At 36.4% G+C, this 21,723-nt stretch overlaps 1 protein-coding gene across 5 annotated transcripts in view; it reads left to right on the plus strand.

Moving 5' to 3' along the window:
• Nucleotides 1–19,856, plus strand: part of TLL1 (tolloid like 1) — a 136,220-nt gene extending 116,364 nt beyond the window's left edge. For all 5 annotated transcript variants that reach the window (XM_046939888.1, NM_204703.3, XM_015285274.4 and 2 more), the window contains 5 exons: nucleotides 4,241–4,366; nucleotides 5,767–5,894; nucleotides 10,312–10,525; nucleotides 16,726–16,976; nucleotides 17,833–19,856. In XM_046939888.1, coding sequence (XP_046795844.1) covers nucleotides 4,241–4,366; nucleotides 5,767–5,894; nucleotides 10,312–10,525; nucleotides 16,726–16,976; nucleotides 17,833–17,967 — 854 coding nt within the window. In that variant the 3' untranslated portion in view covers nucleotides 17,968–19,856. The remainder of the gene's footprint in view (nucleotides 1–4,240; nucleotides 4,367–5,766; nucleotides 5,895–10,311; nucleotides 10,526–16,725; nucleotides 16,977–17,832) is intronic.
• The last annotated feature ends 1,867 nt before the right edge of the window (nucleotides 19,857–21,723 follow it).

The following is a 21,723-nucleotide window of genomic DNA, read 5'->3' on the forward strand; positions in this document are numbered from 1 at the left end:
GTAATGCTTGAGACAAATCAAGTTTTGAACTTAAAGCTCAAACAAAAGGCTGTAATCTGGGAGAAATTCATTGGACGCAATTCTTGTGGCTGTCAGAAAATGATATAATTTTCTTATTCCTGAATTCCTTAATATGAATATAATGTGCTATTCATCCACTAAGTATGCATGGACTCGAGACTTCATGTGTTCGAGTGTTTTGACTTTTGGGAGTTAATAGCCGATCACTGTTCAGCTGACCGTGTGGTTTTTTTCTGCCTCTTTATAAGCTTGTTTTCAGAAAGAATTACATTTAGAATTTAATCTACAGAGAAATACTTAATGTTAGCTATTGGTGTACAGGATGTTTACTAAAAGACACTTAATAAATATTTGTAAACATTTAGTTGTAAAACCATACCTCATGAAAAAATCAGTAATGAGTAAAACACTGCATCTTGTAGTCTATTCACTCCAGAAAGCTCAGCAGAAGGGAATTAGATAAATCAAGTCTATATGAAATTGAGAACAGTAATGTGTTCCTCAAGCACAACCAAGGAAGTTTTTTGCAACTCTTTCAGTGATGAATTCCACAGCCACAGCTACAGTTGAGGAAATATGGCTGAGCTCCAGCTCAGATGACAGAAAGCAGTTTTGGGGTGATTGAAAACCAATGCGATAAACTGTGAAAGCAAACAGTGACACAGGGCACAAAAATGACCTGCACTAGGAAGCTATTTTTGTTGATATAAGAAGACATATAATTGCTTATTTGGCTGCAAAATGGTGTTAACAGCCAGCCAGATGCTATGGGAAAGTGAGAAATTTATTTTTTTAACATTCTGTAGAATTTACATTTGATGAGACAGATCTGAAAAAAGCTTAGTTGGTAGCCATTGCAGCATCCATCTAACCAACAGAGAGAATGTTGTGTGGTTATAGTCCAATTTCCTGGGTATAGAGAAGAAACTAGGGAGTTCTGACGTTCATTTTTTAATACTTTTGCAAAAACTTTTTGGAATTGGCTTCTAAACTAAGAACTTCCAGAAACAAGGTGTGTGTTGTTCTGTTTTGGGATGGTTTTTTTGTGTGTTTTTGTCTGTTTTGCTTCTGCCTTCTTCTCTTCTGTCCTCTTTTTTGCTCTCTCTCCTATTCTGCTATTGTTGGAGGATGGCAATCTATTCTAACCTGCTTGGAATAGAGGAGTGAGTTTACTCCAGGAAAGATATAAGATAATTTTTAAAAATGTATTATTTTCTGTGGTTTTTCCTATGATCTATCCTATAATTTCTTTAGATCAGTCTTTATGTAGTGGTACATTTAATATCTTGTCATAATGTCATTAAACTGCCTCAATTTATCACTAATTTTAGAGTTTTAAGTGCACATGATTTTTCACATGACCATTCAAGGTATGGTCTGATGTAATATAGAAATGATTTTTGGGACATCTTTTTCTTGGTTGATGATTTAGTTAAAAAGATAAAGCTAGGATGATTCTAGCCTTGAGCAGATTTGTTCTGGAGCGCAAACTCATCTCTCGTGCCACCCTGGTACGTTTTTTTCCACAGACAAGAAAACTACCTGCAAAGAGAAAATTTTTGTTTTCGAATCTTGCAAGGACTTGATACAGGTCCCTTCAGGCCGAGTACGTATTATTCACAGACTGGTGGCCTCTGAAGGTCTCAGAGGTACGACCATTTGTCCTCTGAATGATTTCAGTCTAACATTTTGTTGGGAATGGATCTTTCCCTATTCTGAGTACTGAAATGAGAAAAGAAAAAAAGTATCCATTCAGAAGCGGGAAACTCATTTCCATCTGTCAGCATAACAAATGGCTTTGTTTTTACATGGCAAAACATTTGTTCCTATAACTAATACAGACTAATTGTTTTTTGTTTTTTGTTTTTTTTTTTTTTTAAATGAATTTTTAAAGCTGGGCAATCAATTTGACAGAAAATCTGTTCCAAGTTATGAAGTGTGAGGAACGCTTGTTCAACAGTTGCATCCTTGATTAACCATCTACAAATAATTATTGTAGTTCAGATATGTTCGAAAGCTTCTCTTTTCTACCTTCTGTCCATGGTTTATATCAGTTTCATCTCTGAAGAAGTCCAACTTGGGACTATTTACTTATGCACTTGTCTCTAATAGATTGCTTTACGGAGTACAGCGTTCTTTATTGTTAACGTACTTTTCTCTATTTTCACAGTTTGATGGAAGGTGAAAATGGAGAGGGCTTTCACTGAGAATTTGCATACTTACTATGTACTTGAAATTCAAACTTGAATGCATTTTGAGCTTGCCTTCCATTTCTTATGTTATTTTGGTAGAAAACTGCATACTAATACTTAGGTGGGGAAATATTGAGGAGTTTTCTTCATAATGCATTTTATTTCTCATTTGCTAGTTACTATTCTTCACTTGCAACATGGAATTAATTTATGATAGTGCAAAGATGAAAGATTAAAAGTTTTGTTTGAAATGAGGTAGATTAACTGCCTCCATTTGAGATTTGCATTGCAAGGTGCATAAACAGTATAGTGTGGAAGCTTTTATGCTTCTTTCATCATCAAAATGACCACTGATACGAGGCTTTGGATGTGTGACTCTAGGACCAACACACTTTTTTTGCTGTTTCTTAATCTTCAGATCTGTTCATATCTACAGAAAACTTTCAGGATCTTTCAGTGCAAATGGATTTGAGATTTACAGGGCAAAAAATGCAGTAGATACTTAGGTTAGACTGACAGGATTTCTGTACATCATCATCATGTATTAAAAGTAGAAATTGATTTTTACTGAAACACCTGCAAGTCACTAAGTCAAGTGTTGCATACATTTTGGCAGATAAAACTGATGTCTGTGTAATTATGATGCAGATTTACTTTGTTGTCTTACTGAATACAAGCAATGGTAAAACTGAGGAAAATACATAAGTTGACAAAAGAGACTTAAATTATCTATAGTGTTTGTAATCTGTATAAATTCTTATTGTGCCTGATGAAGTCATGAAGCATCTTGTTCAGAGATAACACTTACTGTTGCTTTCCAAGGCACATGAGGCTGAAGGGAATGCATACTATGCATTCCAGCCTTGCAATAAATGGACATCTGGAATGAACATTATTCCTTCGCACATTTTCCTTTTCTACTTTGTATGTTGAAATGGCAGAGTTTGTAAGATGCAGTTGTATGTAAACATTGGTGTATATATGCACACACATAATAATATTGTATATATTTTTATTTGTCAGGTTTTCTACTAGTGTGCATACATATATATATAAATGTATATAATCATATCTATATACATATGGGTGTGTGTGTATATGTGTGCGTATATATATATATATATATATGTACACACACATCCAGAGCAGTCTCCCTGTCTCAAATGTACTGGCCTCAACTAAAATGACAACAGCTGAATGACATAGAAGGGTGGCAGCTGAGGCCTCTTGCTAGAATGACAGGCTGTTAATCTAGTTTGGCTTTTTTCCATGCAATGAATTTTTAGCTGTTTAATGCAGGTCATATTTCCTCCCCTACTCTCTGCTTTACTTCTAACACACTAAAAGCTCTTTTTAGGGATTATATGTTAATAAACAGAACTGCATGCTATATTGTAGATCTCCTTGAAATAATTAGTGCCAGTTTCTTTTGTATGCTTTTCAATGAAATGTTTTCCTTTTCGAGATATTCTGTAATGTCCAGATTCATTTAAAGTAAAGCACACTGCCACTCTGCTGGAAAGAAAATGCAACTTATTCAGAAAGTTTATGTTAAGTTGTTCTTTTCTTACATCTTAAATGTGCAGAGCTTGAAGCCTTGTTTGGCCTCTCTGCCTTTCAGCACACCACTGTTAAATTGTGGAATTTGCATAGAGCTGGAATATTCTGTGTTGGTCATAAATTGCACTCCTGTTGTTTACCAAAATAAAGCTCTGGGCTAAATATTTATGAAATCTTTACCAGCTAGACCACTTGAAGGAGTAAATGCTGGTAACTGTCTCCTTTGATGCAGCTTGTTTGATTTATTAGTGTTCCCCTTCCCAGTTCTAAGAAAGATGAGACAGAATATTTGATCCATGGTGTAGGGTGAGCAATAAGCAGATAGAAGTAAGGTAGCACAAAACTGAGAAGAATGACTATGCTGTAGTTTATCCTCTTCTGATTTCAAAGTCTGTGCTAAACCCTTTTCTTTTTGAGAACAAGTTCTTCTTCAACCTGCTCACCTATTCTTGTTGTGTATTTCTTAGACAAGGATGAGTGTTCGAAGGACAATGGCGGTTGCCAGCATGAGTGCATCAACACAGTAGGAAGCTATGTTTGCCAGTGCCGGAATGGATTTGTGCTACATGAAAACAAGCATGACTGCAAGGAGGGTAAGTTACATGGTATTTGGACAGCAGATTATACAATTCTTTCAGCAAAATCTTTGCAGCACTCCTTCCAGGGGAAAAAAAAAAAAAAAAAAAAAAAAAAAAAGGAAGGAAAAAAAAAGTTTGAAATGGTATCTTAGGTATTTGGGTGAAACAATCCCTTTCCCCTGTTCCCTCACTCCCTCCATCCCTAGCACTTGTGCGTGTCTGAATTTGAGGTTCCATAGGTTTAGAAAATTTGGAATTACTGACCACTCAAGTTCAGCAAGGAATGCTACTTTTGGTAGTGCTGTGAAGTATAGAGCATTTAGAGCTGTGACAGGGTATTAATCTAAAGCAGTACAAAACAAAGAGACAGAGTTTTTGAAGAGGAGCCCGGTAAAGTTGTCATTTGCTTCCATCAGTGGCTGTGAGCCTCCTTACATTTAGACTGGTGTTGTATCTGCCTTCATGAGACACTGGTCAGGGTTTATTTTACAGGATATATTCAGACAATCTAAATTCCAGTCAAGTCTCTATGCATCTTTCTTCCTATTTTCTGTCTAAAGTTCTGACTACCTCCAAGCATATAGTAGGCTTGGTTACTTAAGTAGCATTTAGATGATCTGCAAATTATCCTTAAGTATGTAATATCGTATGAGCCTCTGTAATTTTTCAAGGCTGATTTCTAGCATGTCTCCTTTGTGAATCACTTGTGTTATCCCTGATTTTGGAATGATGCTTGTCTCTTCTAAAAGATTCTTGTAAAATAATTCTCTGATGTCTATAAAGAAACTTGAAATTGTTAAAAATAAATAAATAAGCAGGGTTTTTTTGCTTGCCTTCTTCACATGCTAGGTATTTTATTTATTGAGAGAGGCACTTCTGGATTCAGTTTTGGTATGAATGATACAACTGTTTTTGGTACATAGTGAGAATTCAGACTTAGCAGTTATATACTTTTCCCTAGAAACTATGTTTTAGGTTGTTCTTTAGCTGATTGCTCTGTAGTCGCAGTATGAAAATTTGTAAGAAGAAAACTACGTTGTTCAAGAAATATCATTTAGTTTTGTATTGGCAAGATATCCTATGTGGATTTTCATACTTATTTGCAAGTGGAATGGGGGAAAGATTAGAATATTTGACTGTATTTTCATGTATAGTTTGTATTTATATATTCACATTAAAAAAAAAAATCAATTGTAAACAACAGTATATGTTTCACAAATCAGAGCATGCTAGGCTAATTGCCATAAATTGTTTGTCAAAGAGGAGGAATGTGATCCTTCACATGTGGGAAGGTGTTTAGCTGTGTTCCTAATGATACTTTCAGCTCAGTGGGTCACCTGACAAACAGTGTACTTTTCTGGCTACCTCTGAATACAGAACTCCCAGACTAATTGATGCTCTCACTATTGGCACAGCTGAGTGTGAACAGAAGATCCACAGTCCCAATGGCATCATTATGAGTCCCAACTGGCCCGACAAGTATCCCAGCAGAAAGGAGTGCACCTGGGAAATCAGTGCCACCCCTGGGCAGAGGGTCAAACTGGTGAGTAGCATCTGCACAAAGCCAATGGCATGGACCTGCCCTTGGGGTTTATCTGTTCTGAGCTCAGCCCCAGGGCTTTTTCAGCCCAGGGTACTTAGGAGAGAGCCATGTACTCTCTCTGTACCTGTAGGGAATGACTCCTGGTTCAGCAGTGAAGGAATTCCTCCCATTGTTCCACATCTTTCACTCATCCAAAACAGGGCTTTTTAATTCTAAAGAAATGATATTAGAATGCATGTGCAGAGTCCTCCTCACAAGTATTAAAGCAATAAAAGACTTGCTACAATAATACTCAGGAGAAAGAAAAAGCAATCATTAGTTGTGCTGACATGCTGACATGCACAGGCTTTGTCCTGAAGATCTTAGCAATGTTAACTTGGTAGATGTGCAAATGGAAGGAGAGAGAAATTGATGTATTGAAAATTCTGGAGCAAGGAAACCTAAGAAGAGATGTGTCTCTGCTTTAAGGAAGTAGAAGCAGTAGCCTAAATTGCTACGGAGATGAATGGAATATTGCCACCTCGTAACTCCTGACCTTAACCACAGCCATAACCCCTGTTACTGGTGCTGATGTGAGGTCATTTGTTGATTCCAGATCTCCGGAATTAAAAAGGTTAATATGTTCCTGCAGAGTAGGAGGGGGTGGAACAAGTGGTGCATGATCTGTGCATCCAAAGGGTGAAAAACAGGCTTTTGTTTCAGATGTCCTTCCTTACTGCCAACCCTGAACAGCACTTCATCCCATCTACATAAGCAAAAGCCAGTCAGACATTTGCAGGGGCTGTTTTCAATACTTTTCTCTTCTAAAATAAAAGTATTTAATGTGATCTTTTGCCAGTGAAATTGGAAAAACAAAAAAGAAAAACAACATAATTTTACTAAATTTTTTTAGTAAATTTTGCGAAGTACAATTTGAAAAAATAGCCCTGTGATTTAGAGCCTGAAATCCACTTTTATATGGCCAAGTAGCATCAGCCTGCTGATTTCTGTATGTGTATGATCTTTAAAATCTGTCTAATGCAGCAAAATGTCATATTAATAATATTAAAGCAATACTTCCACTATAGATAAAATTTTTTTCTTCGGCTACCATACCATATTCAAGTTTACTCCTCATGGTTTACTTAGCCAAATTAAACAAGGAGATAATTGATTTCCTGATACTGACAGACCATGTGAATTGTGAGGCTGTGTTTCATTTTCTTAGGGGGTTGTCTGTGCAGAAACTAATCACTTCTTCTGATTGTTCTCACTCTTATAATCACTGAAGTCTCTTCCTGAGTAGGGTAAAGTTAAGCATTTGGTGTAATTAAGAAGCCAATGAAAAAAATAGAAATACACTTCTGAATTTTTAAATGAAATGTGCAGATAAAGATGGCTTTGAAAATGCATGTATCAGAGAGAAATTTTCTTAAGCTAATCAGCTGGATGTTTATAAGAGACAGACTTAAGTGTCTCATTCAGGCAGCTATCCGTAAGTGCCACCAACATATCAACTCAGTAAGTGCTATGGATATATAGAAAGGCTGGCTGTTCCGAAACTGTACATAACACTTCTGAGTACCATTCCCACTTATAAGACAACCAAAGTGGGGACTGTAATGGTGGAAGAGCAGATATTCAAAAGTATTTGTCCCAGGAAAGGCCAGGTGTGGTTTAATTATATTTCCAAATTTATTAAGTTATTTGTGAAAGTTGCTGACACTAAATAGTAGAGAGGAAGTTCACATTAGTTCTTCTCTTACAAGCCTGTTCATAGTCCATTGCTAGGAACTGACCTCTGAAATAAGAGAAAAAAACAAAGATTCTCTCAGAATGCTTATAAATATTAGACTTGTGTTTCCTTTTAAATACATTTTCTTTGATTCTACATATAATTTCTAGACTCAATAGCTAGACTCAACAGATTTACAAATGTTTTCTGTTTTTGAGAAAGATTGGAAAGAAAAAGAAAAAAATTAAAAATAATAGACGTCTTACAGTTCATGGTGAGAATTTTTTTCTAGAGAGTGATCTGTTTGTGCTGATGAGAAGTAAATAAACTAAAAAAAATTGGAAACTGGATCACATCTATTGCTCCCACTGACTGAAAATTGGCTTCTCTCAATTCTGTATTTAAATAACTCCCTTACAGTTAGTCTCACGTGGTTTTTTAAATTTTATTTGGGTATAAACGATTGTGCGTACTTGGCATCATAGAAGTGGGATGTCTGACAACAATTTAAGAGCAGCAGGAGGAACTGCTGTACAGCTGTTTTCACTGCTTCTGCAGTTTCGTTCCCTTAATAGAAAACACTGAGCTTCCTGTGCAGTGAACCTGTGTCTACCATTTCATTGAACTTCCCACTTTTCACAAAATGAAAATATGAAGGCTGCTCCAAAACTAATGCCTCCTGTTTTATGATGGTGGCCCATGACACCAGAGCACATGTCAGTGGTATGGCAGTAGTGGCTGAACTTTCCTGCTCGTATTCCATTACATGTTGTTACCGTGTGACAGATGGCAGCAGAGGGGCAGTCTGACAAATGGTGTCTGACATGAGAGGGTGTATGAAGCAAAGGCGTGGAACTGAATTCTTCCGTGAGGAAAAAATGGCACCTACTGACGTTGAACTGTGCTTGCTGAATGTTTGTGGAGACCAAACAGTGGATGTGAGCGCAGTAAGGCAGTGGGTGCTGCGTTTCTGCAGCGGCGAGAGCGATGAGAAAACAAGCCATGTTCCTGATGGCCGTGCAGATTTTTACAAGAGTGACATGTAGGATCTTGTTCGTCTCTGGGGAAGATCCACAGCTAATGTTGGTGACTATGTTGAAAAATCCTGTTTTGTAGCTGAGAACTTGCTCTGTCAAATGGTGCTATTGTGTTCTTTGTATCTGTTGCAGTTTCCATGGAGATAAATAGGAGGCATAGCTTTCAGAGCAACTTATGTAATATTTTATTCTGGTTCTTTGGGCAAAAGGCTTTATATGTTATCAGTTGATATTTTGTGTATGTCAGCTGTTAAATATAAATTAAAGCATTTCATATTGACTGGATTCCACAAGGAACTCGGTAGGTTGGATTTCCTTTGGTGTGCCAGGTACAGTGCTTAATTATGATATTTGTTCAGCAACTGATGGGGTTTTTTTGTTGTTGTTTTGTTTTGTATTTTTATGTAACTTCTTAATTGTTTAGTGTTTTTTGTGTGTTTATTTCATAGCTATATGACTACTCAGCCGTGTGACTACTCGCTAGAGCACTTTGTGTTTTCATATTTTCAATTCTGCCTTGAACAGTATGTTGTTTGTAAAAAATTCACAAAGTTGTGTATGCATGTTACATCCTCAGTGTTCACATGAGAGGCCAAAGTACCAGCATTTTAATCAGGTTTATAGTTGGCCCTGGTCAAAAAACCATATCTGAAGTCTTTTAGATGTTCTCTTAATGTAAATTTACTGCCATGTGTTCAGTCTCAGAAGACACTCTTCCTTATTTGAAAAGCAACTATTAGTTTTCTGTGCTTCAACAGTTTCTATAGGGTGCAACATATACTTTTGGGAAATGCCTTTGTTTAGATGCTCTAAGAAATCTAAATGCCAGAAATTTTTATGAGATTGTTGCTTAGGCTCTGCTTCAAATGGCTCACAATTTGCATTTTTTAATAGAACTGAATTTGCCCTGACAAGCTTCCTTGAGCATTGATAGAGACTGTGAGAATCCCTAGGAACTGAGAAATTAAAATGAATGTTTTGAAGTATAGAAGAAACATCATAGATTTGAAATGAAGTAGTTTGTTATCATTGTGTTCAGACCATTGCAGTGATCTGAATCTTCTTGGGAGAGCTGAAGAAAGCAAAGTAGTCTGTTGAAGTGTTTAATTTTTTATATTTAATAAATATAATCAAAATAATTCTCCTATTTTTCATAGTTTCACTAGCAAAAATGTGATGTTAGCATGAAGGATGCAGCTTGAAGTATTGTTAGTGTTGTAATAATAGAAATTCTATCATTAATAATAGATTAGGAATTAAAATTATCACATATAACCAGGCATGTGGGAAGGTCATTCTCAAAGGCTTTAGTTGTGAAGTGAGGTTAAGAAAAAAGAAAATTATTATGGTTCACAGATGCTTCAAGGCCTCAGTTATCTGAGGCACCAAAAGACTTTCTGCTTTTTACTCTGTTTCAAATGTTCTGTGAAATTTGGAATAATCCTACAAAGAATAATTACTCAAAAGAAAGGCCACAGTATTCTAGATTTAAAACTCTGTTACAGATATTCACTGGCTATAAAGATGTGATTCAAATCTATAGGGTTGTAGGAGCACTAATTCTATAATCCTTTGTCTCTACTTTGTGTTCTGAAACATACTAACACTGCATATGTACCTTGTAAATACAGTACTACACTGACTCATTCTGCTTTTTTTTCCCCAGACTTTCAATGAATTTGAGATAGAACAACATCAAGAATGTGCCTATGACCACTTGGAAGTGTTTGATGGTGAAAGTGAAAAATCACCAATTCTGGGACGCTTATGTGGCAGTAAGATACCAGAGCCTCTCATTGCTACTGGAAACAAAATGTTTCTCCGCTTTATTTCTGATGCATCAGTTCAAAGGAAAGGCTTCCAAGCAACACACTCTACAGGTCAGAATATCAGGATGTGGCTTACTAATAACTTCCCCTTCATTCTTTAGTGGAAGATATTCAAGCATTTCTTTTTATAGGAACAGGATGATTTGAAAGATAACACAATGTTATAACTAAACCTAATGAAACGGTAGGAAAAATTGGAGATTGCAGAAAACATCCTCTAATATTTTAGACATTTCTTTCTCTCTTTTTGTCTCCCATTTTTTCTTTTTCTCCTTCTTGCTTTCTCTTTCAGTTCTCTAGGTAAATGATGAAAAAAATTTTAAGCAAGATCTGATATAAATAAGTTAGTCTAAGAGATATTTCATAGGATTCATTAGTTTATAAAAGTTTCAAAAGCTTTTCATTATATTTTAAATGGCAGTACTTCACTGAGGCATGTGATGCACCTCTATTACTTTTTTGTTCTAACTTAAACAAGAGTCTGGGCTTTGTATAAACAGCTATTACTTTCCTGCAGAGCTATAAAGGGAAAGACAAGCAGAAGAAGAGTGAGAAAAACAATACCAAAGATTGCCTAAAGAGCTCAGGAAAATAATTTCCTTCCCATTTACCATTTAATTTTGTTGTTTGTCAGAAATCACTGAAATTGAAAATGCAATTGTATTAATAGATGAGGGAATTTTCAATATGCATGCGTAATTTTGCTGGCGTTGTTTGTCTTACAGTGGCCCCTAGTGCTGAATCTCTGAATTTCCATTGCCCACTGTAAAACAAGGTTGATTTTTTTGTGTTGTTTCATTTCTTTCTTTGTTTTTTTCACTTTTTCTACCTCAATATATTCCTTCACTTTCCTTTTGCTTTTTTGTCGACATGCAATACTCAACTGAAAATTCTTCATACAGCAGCATTAACATTTTCTCTTGTTTTTTCCTTTTGTTAAGAATAATTCTAAACCTGTATTAATTTAATTTTCTTTCCAGAGAAAAGCAGTAGGAAACAGCGTATGCAGTGTTTTTCACTTTTCATGATCTGAGCATGGAAAGGGAAAAGCTTAACTACCTGTCATTCAATTTATGTTTTTCTTGTGGAAAAGCCTGTTTTACAAATGTCCTTGTTAGCATTCCCTACTGGAGTAACCCTTCCCCTTCAACAGAAAATTAGATAGAAATGGTAACAATTACTCATTTGTTAAATTACCCTGAGGTAAGTAATTAAAGGTCAGAAGTCTTGTTAGAAACAGGTGGTGTGAAACTACCAAATAAAAGTGCTGAGTTTTATATGCCTAAACTGTAAAACCTTTCTGGGCAAGCATAACAGTGCTCTTCTGAGAAGGTCTGGAGAATAAAATCTGTCCAGTTTTTAAGAATGTTGTAAAATTTATGAAGTTTGCCTCATAAAGCAAAACTAGGACATTTATTTTTCTAGTCTGCTGTTGCACAAAATGCTCATTAGGTTGAACAGCGTGTCACCAGTATGAGCTTTGGAATACCACCTGAATGAGAGACATTTCAGATCTTGCAGCGTTGAGGCCAAAACAGTTCTTCCATAGGAATATTACCTGCATGCTCTGGATACATTCATTAATGAATCTAACAAGTGTTTAAACTATGGATTTTATTTTCTTATTCTCTTCTAGATAGGACTATATAGCAGCAATAAAGAATAAAAAACCAGATTGAATAAAAAGACTCTCCTCAGAGCAAAACTTATACTGTTTCTGAAATGTAACATAGAAGGGAAACTAATTAAGAAGGCATTTATAAAAGTCCTCCCAACAGAAAATTAAAGATCATTGCTTAAGGAGGGATTAGGTTGCTCAAATACCTGGATATCCCCTCTGGATAGCCTTGTTTATGTTGCCTGGTCACAAGCTGCTGTTGCAGAAGGCTCCAGATCTGCTGTAGGTCCTATTCTTATCTACTAGCCCTGGAACAAGTCTGGGTATCTCAGATCAAGCTTATAATTCACTACTGGAATGGCTCTGAGAATTCAGTATGGCAATGATGTATCAGAGTTATATTCTCGTTTCACTTGTTCAGGTAGAGTGCCAGGTAGTGGGTTTAAACCTGAAGCTTAAACCTTTTCCCATCTATCCAGTCAGTCAAGAGACTACTGTTCCATTTTCTGTTATCATTATAAGTCTGAGAGAACCTAAAAGACCTCAAAACAAGAGATACCTAAAATGTTTTTGTTTCTTAGCTGATCTAGAAAAAATCTCCCATCTAAAGCTATTATAAAAATAATACTTTACAAGTCAGACATATTTGTGTACAGTCAGATATGTACATTGCCTTTACAGCACAACCAATATACCTGCAAAACTCTTTGATGACCAGTACAGGTAAACGGTGCCTAGACTAAACCCAGCTGTCTGGCACTGCCCTCTGATGCAGCCCCATCATAGTCTGTGTCATACAGGTTAATGCAGTACTGTGGAAGTAGACTTTTGAAAGTACAACTTAGTCCTTAAGAAATGAAAAAAAAAAAAAAACTTAGAATTTCTAAAACAGGACGTTTAGGATATTTTATTCTAAAACAGTAGTAAAATGCTATGTTCCATGGGAGAAGGGCAGAGGAAACCTGTGTTCTGCTGTAGGCGCCCCCAGCATAAGAAGGAGACAGTAGAGAGAGTCCAGAGAAGGCAACAGGAATGATCAGAGAGGGCTGAAGAACCTCTCATATGAACAGAGAATGAGAGATTTGGTGTGGTTCAGACTGGGCAAGAGAAGGCACTGGGGAGATCTGTAGGCCTTTCAATACATTAAAGGGACCTACCGGAAAAGCTAGAGAGGGACTTTTTGTCAGGGAATGCAGTGATAGGAAAAGAGGTGATAGCTTTTAGATATGCAGAAGTATTTTATTCAGAACTTGATGAGTCACTGGCACAGGCTGCCTGGAGAATGCTCGATCCCTGGAGGCATTTCAAAGCGAGGTTGAATAAGGAATTTCTTTGGGCAACCTGATCTAGTGAGAAGCGTGTCTGCCTATGGCATGTGATTGGAGCTAGATGATCTTTAAGGTCCATGCCAACCCAAACCATTCTATGAAAGGAATTGCCATTTTCTGCAGTTGCTGGTATGGTAACAACTTTCCTTTAAAGTCATGTCCACTGTAGCAAAAAGAAGGAAACAGTGCAGACAGTTCATTAAGCATTTTCTTCTTTAGCAGCTGTTCTGTGTCTGAAGCGGGGAGATGTTCTTAATGTTGGCAACACTCCAGTGAAGAAAACAAAGTCATAAAAACGTAAATGAAATCAAATACTTAAAAAAAGGAAAAAATAATCAGTTAATAACAGTGAGAAATAAATGCTCGGAGTATCTCATTGTGCACATTTTCTTTAATATGTGCCTTTATTTTATGTCTTTTAAAATAGGATTTAAATAAATAAGATTCAACAATAGATCATGCATAAATAGATTAGATTACTTACGTTATTCATATTTCCTGTTTTGACTCACTCATTTGCTTGTTAAGAAAAAACACATACATTTAAAAAAAAATAATGATTTGTTCATTATTGTCATCATTACTTGGCACCTGGCCTGATGGCTGCAGATGGGTCTTGCCTGTCTCAAAGGGGGAAACAGCTAGCAGGGCTCATTGAGAGGGCTTTACAGAAGGTATGAAGGTTGAAGGGAATAAAACCAGGTCTACTAGAGATGAACCTAGGGGAACAGTGATGGGAGTGGGGGTGAGGCACGGGGCTCAGCTGAAGTGCATCTACAGCAATGCACATAGGATGGGCAACAGGCTGAGGGAGCTGGAGGCCATTGTGTGGCAGGCAAACTGTGACTTAGTTGCCATTACAGAAACATGGTGGGATTGCTCCCATGACTGGAGTACTGCAATGGATGGCTACAAGCTCTTCAGAAGGGACAGGAAAGGAAGGAGGGGTAGTGGTGTGTCTCTCTGTGTTAGAGAGTGATTTGATGTTGAGCTTAGGTCTGGGAATGATAAGGTTGAGTCTCAGTAGGTAAGGATCAGGAGCAGGGACAACAAGGCAGACATCCTGGTGGGGGTCCGTTACAGACTGCCTAACCAGAATGAAGATACAGATGAGGTGTTCTACAAACAGCTGGCAGAAGTGGCACTATTGTCAGCCTTTGTTCTCATGGGGGCACTTCAACTTCCCTGATATATGCTGGGAATACAATGCAGCAAAGAAAATAACAGTTGAGGAGGTTTATAGAGTGTATGGAGGATAACTTCCTGACGCAACTGGTAAGAGAGCCTACCAGGGGAGGCACTCCGCTAGACTTGCTGTTCACAAACAGGGAAGGACTAGTGTGAGATGTGAAGGCTGGGAGCTGTCTTGGACAGAATAACCATGAAATGGTAGACTTCTTGATTCTTGGTGACGTCAAGAGGCAGGGCAGCAAAACTGCTACCTTGGACTTCCAGAGTCCAAGGCATTGGAGTGTGTTCAGAGAAGGGCAACAAAGCTGATCTGGAGCACAAGTCTTATGAGGTAGGGGCTGAGGGATCTGAGATATTTCAGTCCGGAGAAGAGGAGGCTCAGGAGAGACTTTATCACCCTCTGCAACTACCCAAAGGGAGGTTGTGGTGACAGAAGAGTCAGCCTCTTCTCCCATGTAACTAGCAATAAGACTAGAGGGAATGGCCTCAAGTTGTGCCAGGGGAAATTCAAGATGGATGTTAGGAAGTACTTCTCCAAGAGACTGTTCAGGCACTGGAATGGACTGCCCAGGGAGGTGATAGTCACCGTCCCTGGAGGTGTTCAAGGAACTTTTAGATGTTGTACTGAGGGACATAGTTTAGTGGGGAAATATTGGTGATAGATTGGACTGAATGAGGTCTTTTCCATCCCTGGTGATTCTGTGATTTTACGATCATTTCCCAGCTGAAGTGTGATTCTTTACAATACAGCATTACAATTGATCATCTTTAGTGTGGATGAAGTCAGTGCCACTGAAGTCAAATTTTCTGTTCAAATCTTTCAGCTTGAATCTTTCAGCTTGATTTGGATTGCAATAGAATAACCAGTTTCTATTACCTGCATTCAGTCAGATTTTAGATAGACTTGTCTGATCAATAATCTACAAAAATGTAGAATTGTGAATCTCAGGCTTTGTTTCTTGCACTTGATGGTTTTGGTGGGCATTGTAAGGGGTGGATTGTCCTTGGTAAGAAGCCAAGACAAAAGCTAAATGTTGCTGTTTTTATTGAAATTTTCATAGCTGCAAATAATAGCCTCCACCCTTTCTTGTAAACCTAAAAAGTGCATTTTTTTAAAAAATTAAACCTTAATTTTAATTGGGAAATGCATAGCACCTTTGTTTAAATTACTTTTAAAGTTAAATTCATTACATATTTACAATAATAAGCAAACTTTAGTTATAGCCAATGAAAATTTAGAGAATGGACAGAGAAGCAGCACCTGTATTTATTTGTTGTTATTCAGTGCATTTCCAGCAGTTTCTGTTCTCCTTGTTTAAACTGGCTAAAGAACAGTGTTCTGGACTACACCATAAAGTGTATAGTCTTATTTAAATTACAAACCCTTTAAATAGTTATAAACAGTCTCGAAAGCAAGACGTGTTTTATGCTTATGTAGAAACAGATTTTTATAATGAAAATTTGGCTTTGGCATAGGGCAAGGATCTTCAGTTTAGGAGATGCTAGAAGAGCAGACTTTTACAGCTATAAGACTTCTGCTGGTAGCAGCAGTTTTTTTCAAGCCAGGATCTTTTTGCAAAGACTTGTCCATGTACTACGTAGCAAACAAGCCAGCAAGGTTGGTTGTGATGTTTAGTAAAGAACTGGTTCTCTAAGCACAGCATGAAGATTAAATCTGACACTCTTATGTAACACAGGGCACATGCATGAGCTCATGCTGATCACCAACTGCATCTGCTAAAGCTGATATGTCCCCGCCACTTCTGTCATTAATCCATGTAGAAAGGCTGATGCCACTGAATGGTGGACACCCCACTTAGAGCTTTTAGCTTGCTCTCAAGTGTCTACCTGAAGAAAGTTCTACCTCTTGTACCACTTTCCTTATAACTTTTGTTTTCCCTGTCTTTTAGTACTTTACTTGAAAATTATGAAACATACTCAAGTCTCTGTATTTATTAAAAAAAAAAAAGAAAAAGTTGTATATAGGGAAAATTTGGAGTAGTGAGTCTGTTTTCGTACTGGATGGTACTCCACTCTATGCATCCTCTGATTATGAAAAGAATTTTAATTTTCACTGAATAAACTTAGTCCACTTTTTCCCCCTTAATTTTCAGAGTGTGGTGGTCGGTTGAAAGCTGAAACCAAGCCAAAAGATCTGTACTCACATGCTCAGTTTGGTGATAACAACTATCCGGTTCAGGCAGACTGTGACTGGCTCCTGGTGGCAGAGCGTGGCTATCGAGTTGAATTAATGTTCCAGACTTTTGAGGTTGAAGAAGAGGCAGACTGTGGTTATGATTACGTGGAGCTCTTTGATGGTCATGATAAGACAGCTATGAGACTTGGTCGATTTTGTGGTTCTGGGGTAAGTAACCAAGTACTAAAGCTTTTCTTTCTATTTCCACAGTAAGTAATAGAAAGAAGGAAAAGACATAGGAAGGAAAAGGATAATGAGAGATGAGGTTAAGTTACTAGATGTTACAATAAAATAACAAATTATCTAATCATTTTTTTAAAAAAGAAATTTACAGAAATGGCATTTGAAAGCATTTCATTGAAATGTTTTCCACAGTAAATATTCTTGTCTATTTATTAAACAAAGTATTGTAATACTATGTCATGTTTTAGGTCACAGACAGTGGAGGGTGTATCAGTTCCTCTAGAAAAGTTAGCAGCATTTTTCCTTACAGAGAAGTACATTGGTATTGAAAATTAACACATTCGAATTCCATAAGTTTGAGTGAAGAAGTCACATTTTACAGGGTAGGGGTACCAAGAAAGCATTTATAATGTACTCATCTATAGCTTCAAAAAGTATTATACAGAATTTATATAGATAGTGTTCAGTCCCAAAGCTCAAGTTTGTGGAAGGTTGGATACTAGTACAACCCCCCCAAAATTTTAATGGACAGAACTTCCACTGCCAGACAAAAATTCAAATATCCTGATTTAAACTGGTGTCCAGCTTTTAGGAATTTAGGTCATCATTTCCTCTGTCTGCCTTAAAAAATTCCTAGGTTATAATTTAGACTTGAATGAGTAGAACTATTCTGTCAGTTGAGGTCAGATGACACTATGTGACACCTAGTGCTGTTACACAACAAGAAAAGGATGATATCAGTAAGAAAGAAAAAAAAAAAAACCTGAATGAAGGGGATAAACACAGAGTCAACAGATAATTCACTTACTGTTTTTATTATTATTATTATTATTTATTTTAGCCACCAGAAGAAATCTATTCAGCAGGGGAAACTCTTTTACTTCACTTTCACACTGATGATACAATCAACAAGAAAGGATTCCATATACGATACAGAAGTATAAAATATCCAGATAGTGTGCACACCAAAAAATAACACAAGAACCTCTATTCAAGAGAAGGAGAGCAAGACAAAAAAGAGTGCACAGTGGAAAGAAAGTCATGTCTTTTTTATTTAACTGAAGTTATTAGCACAAATGTTTTGTATGAGTCCAACCGAAATGATGACTTATAAGACCAGAGACAAAAAAAAAAAAAAGGAAGAAAGAAAGAAAGAAAAAAACTACCTATCACAGTGGAATACACAAGATGGTGACATGCAGACTCTATACTTGACTGTCTCTGCAAAGATGGTGAAAGGACTTTGCGCACTTCCAGGAGAATATGAAAGCTTTTGTTCGTGGTTTGACATTTGTCATAGATAAGTGAACATTCAGTCAATTATGTTCAGGTGAGGTGACCCTAAAAAACATTCTTCCTTCTGACAGTTGTATGGTGTCCAGGAGAAAAGAAAAAAAAAAAGTTCTTTCAGGTCATGCACTCAAAATACTGTCCTTATATCTAGTTGCTTTAACTTTGTATCCTGCAGACAGTTTGTATAGAGACTTGAAAGAAGATATGAAATTGGAAGGTTTCCCACATTGTTCTGTACTTTTTACCTGTTCGTCTATCGCATCAGGTTATCAGCATTTTAAAACTGGAAAATCTTACTTCTGAAACATAATGAGTATTTTGTTTTACTTATGACTGAGAAGTCTGAGCTGTTACATTGGTCATCATTAGCTTGACCAATCACTAGTTAACTGAATTTGAGCAATGTAAGCATCTGAAAATGTTAGGTTTACTGGTTAAGTAAGCTGTGTCTGATGATGTGCTCTTATTTTGCACTGAACGTAGAATATAGACTGAGATGAAAACCAATCATCGATCAAATCTGTATCCATGAGATATGGTTTTGTCTGAAACTCCTACTGAATTTCTTTTCAACAGTACACTTGGAGCCACTGCAAAGCTTTATTTCATTGGACCTCTTTATTAATGAGCTAATTGTCTTGTTTAGCTAATCAGAAATGAAGCTACAGCAGTATCCAAGTGGGAGGTTTCCTTAAGATTTTTTTTTTTCTGAAAGGAAGAGTGTCTGTGATGATGAAAAAAAAACAAAACAGTGGACCCTGGATTTGTTTCTTATCAACCGTGAATTCCTATGGTGCTATTCCGTGAACACTAAAAACAACAACAAAAATAACCAACAAGAAGTTTTAGACTTTTGAGCCAACAGCTTGCAAGATCATGAATGTCTCACTATGCCTGGATGAATCCAGAGAAGGAAAGCTTTGCTGCTCTGAGATAGGGCAGGTTGCAATGGCAGCACTAGTCCTGTGGAACAACTACTACTATTGCCTTAGAATCCTCGCACACTATCAGACAGATCTTCCTGTGGATACACCTCTAATTTGATAAATAAGTCAATGACTTGGACATTTTAGCATATGCTAATAGAAGGATCTTCAAGAAAAATCCCCATCTGCAGAATGAGATCATCTGCCTGTAAATACACAGTGACTTGCTTTTGATGTAGAGATATGTTACGTTTAGAACTGAGGTATTCTATGTGCTTTAGGCCGTACATGGCTTTAGTCATAATGTATATGCTTTATGTAAGTATTGTATGTATGACTGCTTCAGGGGAGTGAGAGGTATTGTATGGATGAACACTGAATTGTTTCTTTATGTGCCAAGTTCTATCAGGACCCCATTTGACTGTAGCAACTTTTCTTTAAAGGCTTCATAGACAGATAACGGGACTTCCAGCTGGCAAGAACCAAGTTAAAAGTATTATGTTTCACTCTACAATAAATACTATTTTGATATCCTTTCTTGTAAGTTGCTACTCAGATTAGCTTAGTTTCTGTTACCTTATTATGAACATACATTGGCACTAATAAATCTGATCTTTTTTTATAAAAATAAAAACCAATGTCTGTATAGTTGTCTTTGGCTGCTTTAACACCTGTATTTCATCTGTTTACATCCTACCATTTTCTTTTCCAGACAGTTTATGTGTATGAAACTCATAACTGAATGATTTCTGTATTTTTATAATGCTGATCCACTGTCCTTTTGTTGAATTCACATTACAGGTTATTTGCACATGAAGTACATTTTTTTTCAAGGTCTTTTACTACAAAATCCAGTTAGGAAATTTACTCTGCATATAAATAAGAAACATCTTTTATACATATAGAGTATATGTAACAATAAATATATATTCTTAATGTTGATACATGATTTCAGTACCATTTGCTGAAGATTTTTTAAAAAATCTTCCTGGCATTCAATTTTTTTTATTTATTTATTTTTATTTTTATTTTTATTTTTTTTGCCCCTCAGGGTTACTTAAAAAATTGTTAAAGATCTTGCAACCAAGATTATTATTTTCTGGAGTGGATTTTTTGTTGCTGTTGTTCATTCACCCAGGCCCCTGTATGTGTGTACAAATTCTACTATCCTATGTATAATAGTGTTGCTGGAGTAGTTGGGGAACTGCACAAACTTGGAGCAAGAACACCATATTTCCAAGACCCTGTGGAAACCAATTGTCTGGGAACATATCAAAGTCTAAGTTTTAAGCACAGTATATTTAGGGTTATTTTATACTGTGTATATGGAAGTCACAAGAAGGTTGCCATAACTTTTAATACAAAGTTAAATTTTATTTCTGTTATTGCCTGCTTGTAGATTCCATATGCTTAACGGTGGTGAAAACAAAGGTGTTGTTAGTGATTACTTTGATGATTAAAATTCAATCTCAATTACATCTTTTCACTGACCATGATTTTAGTAGATATCTCATGATGCTATAAAAAGGAGTTACTTCTGAGTAAGGAGGTTTCTCCTGAGGTAATGAAAATCACATATTTTGTGAACTCCTCCTTTAATGGAGTGTGCTTTATAGTTACCCTAACAACAAGAGAATAATGAAAAAAGTCATTTATACTGGAGAAATTGTGGAAGACAGTGTGGGTTCCCCAAAAAATCTTTGAGAAATTTTTTCACAACACAGTATTTAAAGGTCTTACCTGTTGACTGCTCCACGAAACAGCATTGCTTCAAGCATAGTTCACTTAAAGCAGCTGAATTAAATAATAATAATAATAATTTAAAAAAAATAGATTGACTGGATGGAAGCTTTATCTGCCTGGGATATCACATCTGTAATTTTGCTACATTACATGAAGGGAAGATGCAGTCATCTGCAGAATCAACACTTTATATATATATATATATATATAAACCATATATATTTCAATGTATTCTTCATATACATTAAAAATGCTTTATACTGTATTGTTTTCACTTACATGAAGGAAGAGTTAGATGATTAATTAAATTGGACAATGTGGGAGTTTTTTTTGTTTTTTTGTTTGTTTTTTTGTTTGTTTTTTTACCAGAGAACTGAAGATAACCTAAGATATGACTTTTAAATCTTAATGGTGGGTAACTGAATGAGTTGTGAAGCAGGTACACAGTGGGCAATAGTTCTTCCAGTTTTGTTCCCCCCACCCCAACCCTGCCCCTTCACTCTCAGGTTTTGCTGTTCTGAGTAGAATATTTGGGACAACACGTATTTTATTCTTGTGATCTAGTACATCTAATAGAAAAAATAGGCAAGTGTTTAGTTATTACATGAAATAACAGACTGAATGAAGTCTGATTAAAGCAAGAAGAACAAAGGAAAATGTATTTTGCAAGATTGTCCTTGTTAGAAAATGTTCTGATTACTCCTGGTTCCTTCTTTGAACTCACAAAGGAAGCAAGCCAAGCAGATGCAAAAATATACTGTAGTATTGAG

Source organism: Gallus gallus, chromosome 4, assembly GCF_016699485.2.
Source record: "Gallus gallus isolate bGalGal1 chromosome 4, bGalGal1.mat.broiler.GRCg7b, whole genome shotgun sequence".
In the NCBI taxonomy this organism is placed as follows: Eukaryota; Metazoa; Chordata; class Aves; order Galliformes; family Phasianidae; genus Gallus; species Gallus gallus.